At 57.0% G+C, this 7,566-nt stretch overlaps 1 protein-coding gene across 1 annotated transcript; it reads left to right on the forward strand.

Moving 5' to 3' along the window:
• Nucleotides 1-2,721: 2,721 nt before the first annotated feature.
• On the forward strand, nucleotides 2,722-3,995 carry CLDN3 (claudin 3). Its single transcript, XM_060032241.1, has one exon. It carries the CDS (start codon nucleotides 2,968-2,970, stop codon nucleotides 3,628-3,630), a length of 663 nt encoding a protein of 220 aa, XP_059888224.1. The 5' UTR covers nucleotides 2,722-2,967; the 3' UTR covers nucleotides 3,631-3,995.
• The last annotated feature ends 3,571 nt before the right edge of the window (nucleotides 3,996-7,566 follow it).

Raw genomic sequence — 7,566 nt, forward strand, 5'->3', positions numbered from 1 at the left:
GCAGCTCAGAACAAACCCCTCTTCACAGATGAAGAAACCAAGTCCAGGTGGGAAAGGACTTGCTCAAGGCCACAGGACTGATAAGAGTGGAGCTGGACTCCACCTCAAGTCTGTCCAATTAAACCCTCCACCTTGTCCACACTGTTTCTCTGCCCACTGGTTTGTCTGGTCCTGGCTGTTTTCTGGTTTGCAGTACACATACGTTTCCTCCGTTCTCATCAATGCCCTGTGAGGTAGGTCATGTAGGCAACAGTCTCCTCATTTGGCAGAGGAGGAAATGTAGGTTAAGAGAGGGGACGTGACTCTCCTCAGCCTCACAGGTAGCAAGAGATAGAGCTCAGGGCAAAACCAGTAGGAAGCCCACTCTCAGGACAAAAGCATGTGATTTCAGGCACCCACCCTATACGCAGCCACACTGCCCAAGTGTTCTGCCTCTCCTCCGACCCAAAGCCACGCCACTAACCAGGAAACTGCAGCAGCCAGCAGTCCACTGGATGGACCTGGGCTTCAAGAACTTGCTCCGGGGCAGCCCCCGCCCAGCACCAGCGGGGCCCTCTGGCTGGGCACTCCCAGCCCTGCCCAACCCAGCCCCAACAGGCCCAGCCCAAGACCTTTGCCCCTGCGAGAAGTAGGACCCTGGTTTCCATGGGCCTCTGGCCCTGTTTACCTCACCCCAGGGCTTTGACCCTTACGGAGGAAGACATAGGCTGCATGCCTGTATTTGAGAGATGTGGGGCAAACCAGAAAAACCCCTAGGCCTGGTTTGATGGGGTTTCTCATCTCGCCTGGAAGTGCCCTAGGTTCCGACTAGATTCCAAAAGCATGTGACAGAGTAGTGTCCCATTATCAGTCATTTATGCCAGGAGGAGGGCCCCCAGGCAGACAAGGTTGCAGGAATGCAAGAAAGTGATGTTTTTGCATGAACTTTCTAAATCAACTTTCTCTTGAGGACCCAGCACCGTTCTGGGCACTGGAGATACGGCAGTTAATAAAACCAGCAGAAACCCTTGCCCGTTTGGGGAGCTTCTGGATGTCCCAGTGGAGTTGACATACTAGAGCAGAGAGAGAGAGAATAAAAAATAAGTAAGAAAAATATAGAGTATGATGGACAGTGTTAAATGCTAAAAAAGAATGTAAAGTATAGAAAGGGGACAGGACATAGTGGGGTGAATAGCTGCGATTTTATGTATTTATTTGGCCGCCCCACGTGGCTTGCGGGATCTTAGTTCCCCCACAAGGGATTGAACCTGGGCCACTGCGGTGAAAGCAGGGAGTCCTAACCCCTGGACCGTTGGGGAATTCCCAGCTGTGATTTTATTTTTTAATTTTTTAAAATAAATTTATTTTATTTATTTACTTTTGGCTGCATTGGGTCTTCATTGCTGCGCGCGGGCTTCTTCATTGCGGTGGCTTCTCTTGTTGCAGAGCACGGGCTCTAGGCACGCAGGCTTCAGTAGTTGTGGCACGTGGGCTCAGTAGTTGTGGCTCACAGGCTCTAGAGTGCAGGCTCAGTAGCTGTGGCGCACGGGGCTTAGTTGCTCCGTGGCATGTGGGATCCTCCCGGATCAGGGATGGAACCCGTGTCCCCTGCATTGGCAGGCAGATTCTTAACCACTTTGCCACCAGGGAAGTCCCAGCTGTGATTTTAAATAGTGTGGTTAGGGAAGGCCTGGCTGGGAACAAAAACATGAAAGGTGAAAGGAGTGAGCCATGTGGTCTCTGCAATGTCCCAGGCAGAGGACACGGCAAGAATGAGGGCCCTGAGATGAGGGGAAGCGAGGAAGGTGGGGGACAGACCCTCCAAGGCCAACTCTGCAGGGCTCTAAGCAGGGCGAGGGATAGCCCAGGTGTGGGAGCAAGGATTGCAGGTAATGTCTCTGACTTCCCACTTTTGCCTGGATCAAACCTCTTTCACCACCGTTTCATTAAGGTGGATCCCGGTTCTGACTCCCCACCCCCACCCGCCCCCGGCTCAGCGGGAGAGAGGACCAGGGCTCTGTGAAGGGAAGGGACTCAATGGGGGCGGCTCTGGGAGGCGAGAGCAGCTCAGCTAAAGGGATCCGGGGTCACTGCGAGTGTTAAGAGCTGAGAGCTGGAGAGGGGCTAGAGAATCTGAGTTCAGCACTGGCTCAGGGGTGTCTTCTGGGCGCCTTTGCGGGTGGTCCCTGGCTTCCGCCGAGTCCAGACGTCCAGGGCTGGCAACGCCATGGGCCTGGATCAGACCGGGATCCTGCGCTGGGAGCGCTGCCTCAGAGGCCAGACGGACCGAGGAGCAGGTGCGCAGCTCCCGGGGCAGCGGCCCACTCTGGGAAAACAGCCGCGGCCACGCCCACAGTGGGCCCTCCCTGTCCCCGCGGATCCCTGGCAGCTGGCAGCGCCCGCTTCCCCACGCCTTCCGTGCCAACGGCGCTGAAAATGCGGGAGGTGGGAGGAGGAGTGTCCAGCACTTTGTGCTTTTCACCCCACACCCCGTAGAATTCGTTTCCGAGCAGTGGGGAACCAGGAGCGAGGGGCGGGGGCGCAGGTCTCGGCCCCGCCCTCTCTTGGCACCCCCCCCTCCCCGCGCCGTGAGCCACTCCTGGCCAAGTCCTTCCTCCCAGGGCGCTTAGTGAAGGTGGGAAGAGGGGCCACGTCACTGTCCCCAGGCCCGGGAGAGGGCGGCTCCGCCCCTCCCTCCCCCGCCGGAGCGCTGGGCCCGGATCGAAGACTAACCTGCCCCAGCCCAGGGCCAGCCCAGTCGCTGCCGCCCGCCTACAAAGCCACAGGCAGGTGCAGGCGCAGCCGCTGCGCGAACGGGCAGAGCGGACCCTTTAGGGCGCGCGCCATCCGTGTGTCTTTCCGTCGGTCCATCAATTCGGGCGTCAGTCCGTCGGCGCACCGCCGCTCCCACCCAGGCCCCAGCGGCCCCGGCCCCTCGTCGTCCCGCACCCGGAGCCGCCCGCCAGTGACGGCCTTGGAGCGGCAGCCATGTCCATGGGCCTGGAGATCGCGGGCACCTCGCTGGCTGTCATGGGCTGGCTGAGCACCATCGTGTGCTGCGCGCTGCCCATGTGGCGCGTGACGGCCTTCATCGGCAGCAGCATCATCACGGCGCAGATCACCTGGGAGGGCCTGTGGATGAACTGCGTGGTGCAGAGCACGGGCCAGATGCAATGCAAGGTGTACGACTCGCTGCTGGCGCTGCCGCAGGACCTACAGGCGGCCCGCGCCCTCATCGTCATCGCCATCCTGCTGGCCGCCTTCGGGCTCCTTGTGGCGCTCGTGGGTGCCCAGTGCACAAACTGTGTGCAGGACGAAACGGCCAAGGCCAAGATCACCATCGTGGCGGGCGTGCTCTTCCTGATGGCCGCCTTGCTCACCCTCGTGCCGGTGTCCTGGTCGGCCAACACCATCATCCGGGAATTCTACAACCCGTTGGTGCCAGATGCACAGAAGCGCGAGATGGGCTCCGCCCTGTACGTGGGCTGGGCGGCCGCGGCGCTGCAGCTGCTGGGGGGAGCGCTACTCTGCTGCTCGTGCCCGCCGCGCGAGAAGAAATACACGCCCGCCAAGATCCTCTACTCGGCGCCGCGCTCCAACGGCCCAGGCACCGGCACCGGCACAGCCTACGACCGCAAGGACTACGTCTGAGGGAGCAGCCGCGGGAAGCCTCTACCACTCCCACGAGATGGCGCGCCCACCAGTCCTGCGTGCGGCCTTGCATCGGAGACCAGCCCACCCAGATGCCAGGCAACTCTCTCGCTGGACTGGGAGGGGACCTCCCGGCACCCCCTTCCCCAGCCGCCACCCCTCCTCGGGCCGGGGAGCGGGATTGCGGAGTCCAGGGGCCAGCCAGCACGGACCATGAAACCTTGCCCCTCTGGAGCGCGGAGCTACAAAACAAGCGCTACTTGTTCGCCCCGTCGGGCTGCGGCCTGACAGCCTTCGTTGAGCAGGGACCCGCAGTCTTGAAAAGGGCCACTTGATATTTTTCAATAAAAGCCTTTCGTTTTGCAGTTGCCTGTGCCTCCTTGTCCCGAGCGCGGACAGGCCTCCACCTCCCTGCAGAGCTCTCCCCGCAAGGGCTGGCCTTGGCTGGATTCTGCTCTCCCACTGCCCGGGATGAAGCTTAGAGAGGGACCGAGTTTCGGTAGCCGAGAAAGTGGGGTTGTAAACCGAGCTGGGTGCTCACTAGCTAGTTGGTCTTTTGGCCTGTTCACTGGGGATTCAGACGATGAAGCCCCAATCTGGAGGGGCGGGCATGAGCGCTTCCGGGCATGGGGGAGGTGGGAGGAGGATTTCAGGGACCCCCTTCCCCAGGGCTTGTGCCTGGAGCACCCGCCCTCCACAGCACTCCCGCACACCTGAATCTCCCCTGTGGTGTGTGAAAGAGCACATTCAATGCTATGATTTCATATTTGGGAAAGGAGAACAAAAAGATCTATTGTTTTGGTAAAACACACCACCAAAGGAAGCTGAGTGGAATCTTCTCACCAGGAGAAGAGATGAGAGAGGGGCCTCATTTTCTTCCTGAAACCCTTGAGGGAGGGAAAGAGGCGGGGGGACTCAGAACTCTCTGGTGACATTCTAATGCTAAGGTAAACAAGGTTTGGAAGCACTTGTGTCTTGGAGAAGGTATAAGAGGTTCAGGCAGTGGGAAAGGGGGCTGGTGTGCAGAGCCAGGAAAGTGGAATTCCAATGACTGGGTAGATAGCAAGGTGAGGGGGGAAGTAGCAATGGGGCCCTGGGCCCAGAAGAGGCCAAGTCATGGAGAATCTCGTGAGCAGAATCACAGATTTTGGACCCTCATCTAATGTTATGGGAATCATGGGAGGGACGTACCTGGTCAAATTTACACTCTAAAATAACCTCTCCAGCTGCCCCTGCAGAACTGGGACTCAAGGAGAAACATGAAGGCAGGAGACCATCTTAGAGGCTGTGCAGCTGTACCCGTGTGAGATGATGCAGCCCAGAAATAAAGCAGGGACGGTGGGGTGGGGGACCAGGCCTGACGGGGAGGGGGCGTTGTAAAAGAAGCAAGATGAGCTGGGCTGGAGAACCATTTGGATAGGCGGGGTGAGGGAGTGGAAAGAGCTAGGATAACCCCAATTTTCTGCCTTAGGTCGCTGACTGGCTGGTGGTGGTACCATTTACCAAACTAGGACCAGGTTGCTGGGGGAAGATGATGGTTTCACTTGTGAGTGAATGGAGTTTGACAAGCCTGTGGGACCTCCAGGCAGAGACGTCCAGGAAGTGACTGGACATACATAGAGATCTGGAACTCAGGAACAGTAAACCTGGCTGTTGTTAGCATACATATGGCAACCGAAACCAGGGAAGTGGATGAGATCAGTCTAGAAACCAAAGAGAAAAAAAAAGAGTTTCAAGAAGGCGGGCGTTGGCAATGGCATCCGAGGCTGCGGAAGTCGTCAGGCAAGAAGAAGCCTGAAGATTAAAAGCGGCGAGGTGGTCACTGGCAGCCTTAACTAGAGGCACGGGGGCAGATGCAGTGGACAGAAAAGTGAGTGGGAGATGAGAAGCAGAAACAGAACATGTAGACCATGCGTCCTAGAGGTTTGGGGAATCCAGGCCAGGAAAGCCACTTGCAGGGGAGCAAAGGTCACAGGACAGGTATTTGGGATTGTGGAGGCTTGCAATTATTTCGAAATTATTGTATCTTGAACTTGTTGGCCTGCAGCAAAGCGAAAGCAAAAGGCCCCGGGAGCAGACAGATTTTTTCAGTAGAATGCTTCACATAGCTCCCAAAAAATTCTCCTCTAGTTAAGGAACAACAGATATGTTTTTACCCTTTATGACCTGGGGAAGAGGAAGTAGGTTACCATGAACAGTAAGAGTACCCTGGCTTTAGATCCTTCATTCTCTGTGAGATTCCAGGAAAGGACTTGGGGTTGCCATTACTCTCTCTCCAGCCCAGTCCCCTTTGGGAACCAGTCTTCTAGCCTGCGGGAAAGGAAACAGAGTGACGTGGAATATGAAGGTGAGGGGGGCTGCTAGTGATGGATCCTAGGGAGAGCTAGAGGGAGGGGATGTGGGCTCGGGGCAGTGGGTGGGAGGGCTCCATGGGGAGGCCTCAAGGGAAGGAGGCTTAGCCATGGGGAAGTGAGGGGAGGGAGCCCAGTAAGAGGGAAGGGACTCAGAGAAGGGGGTCAGTGAAGGGGAGGGGGCTCCGTGGGGGGAAGTGTCAGAGAGGGAAGAGGCTTAGCAGTAGAGGGGGAGGGAACTGAGATGGGATTTGGGAGTGTAGGCAAAGGGCCAAGGGATTGCATCTGCCTTCACCCACCCCCACGGCCTCTTGGTCAGTGTAACCAGGGAGTCAGGTTGGCCCAAGCCAAAACTGAGGGGCACCAGGTGGCTTCTTTGTCCCAGAGGGCCCTGCAGGCAGGAGCGAGGTTATTCATTTACCACCGGCTTCAGGAGGGCAGCCTGGATGCAACGACTCCCAACCGCACTGTGGCAGAGCTGCAGCCTGAGGCTCTGAGCCAGCCAGCCCACTGTGGTTCATCCCCAGCACACCTGTCAGCACCCATGAGCCAGAGGGATGTGGCCGAGAAGGTAGACAGACCCAATCAGATCCTCAGGTGGGGTAGGAAGGACTCCCGGGCCTCAGACCCTCCCCCAGCTCCCTAGTCTCTCCCCAAGCCTGGGCTCTCCTGGGCTCCCCTGGCAGGTAGTGGTGAGGTATCCTACCCCATCCTACACCCTCCCACCCCAACTCACACACACATCCTTGCCTGGCTTCAGGATCTGTCCTAACTCAAACTCTTCTTATTCCTCCTGGAGTTTAGGGTCTAAACAGAGGGCATAGAGTTTGCAGCCTAGAGACCACAAACTGAGGAGGGTCCCACGTGAGGGGTCCCAGGAAATCCTGAGACTGCTAGAGAAGAGAAAGCCATTTGGTGTGACTGGACTGGGAGTCAGCTGGGATCCGCTCCTTTCCCTGTGTGACTCGGAGCAATTTCCTTCCCTTCTGGGTCTCAGTTTCCCCATCATTTCAACATAGGGCTTGGACCAGATGATCCATGAGGGCCCCTGTAACTTGTCTTTTCCATCCCCATTTTTATCCTTATCACCCCCTGCAGAAGAAAATTAGTCGGAACCAAACTGACCGGGTAAACAGGGCAGTTCACTCTCTGAGTCTCAGTTTCCTCATCTACAAAATGGGTATGATAATAGCACTGAGCTGTGTTGAGGATTAGCTGAGCCATCCTCTGGATTCCCATGCAGTCTAGTTTCACCCCGTCACAGCACATACTACATACACTATGTTGTTGTTCTGTTTCTTGTGAGATGTCCCCTGCAGAAGGTCATCTCCCAAGATCAGGGGCACTATCCTGAGCTTCTCTCGGTCTGCAGCACCCAGTACAGGCCAGCACTCATTTGTGTTGCTGTCTATGTGCAGGAGTAGCACATGGCACAATGCTAGGCACACAGTAGAACGTCAGTTAACTTGAGTTGGTATCGTTAATATTTGGGTGTATTCAGCCAGGCAGGAGTCTGGGAACATGAGGGAGATGGCTGGGTCATGAGAAAGTCCTTGGATTTCTTCAAAATCCACAGCCCCTGGAG

Source organism: Delphinus delphis, chromosome 15, assembly GCF_949987515.2.
Source record: "Delphinus delphis chromosome 15, mDelDel1.2, whole genome shotgun sequence".
In the NCBI taxonomy this organism is placed as follows: domain Eukaryota; kingdom Metazoa; phylum Chordata; class Mammalia; order Artiodactyla; family Delphinidae; genus Delphinus; species Delphinus delphis.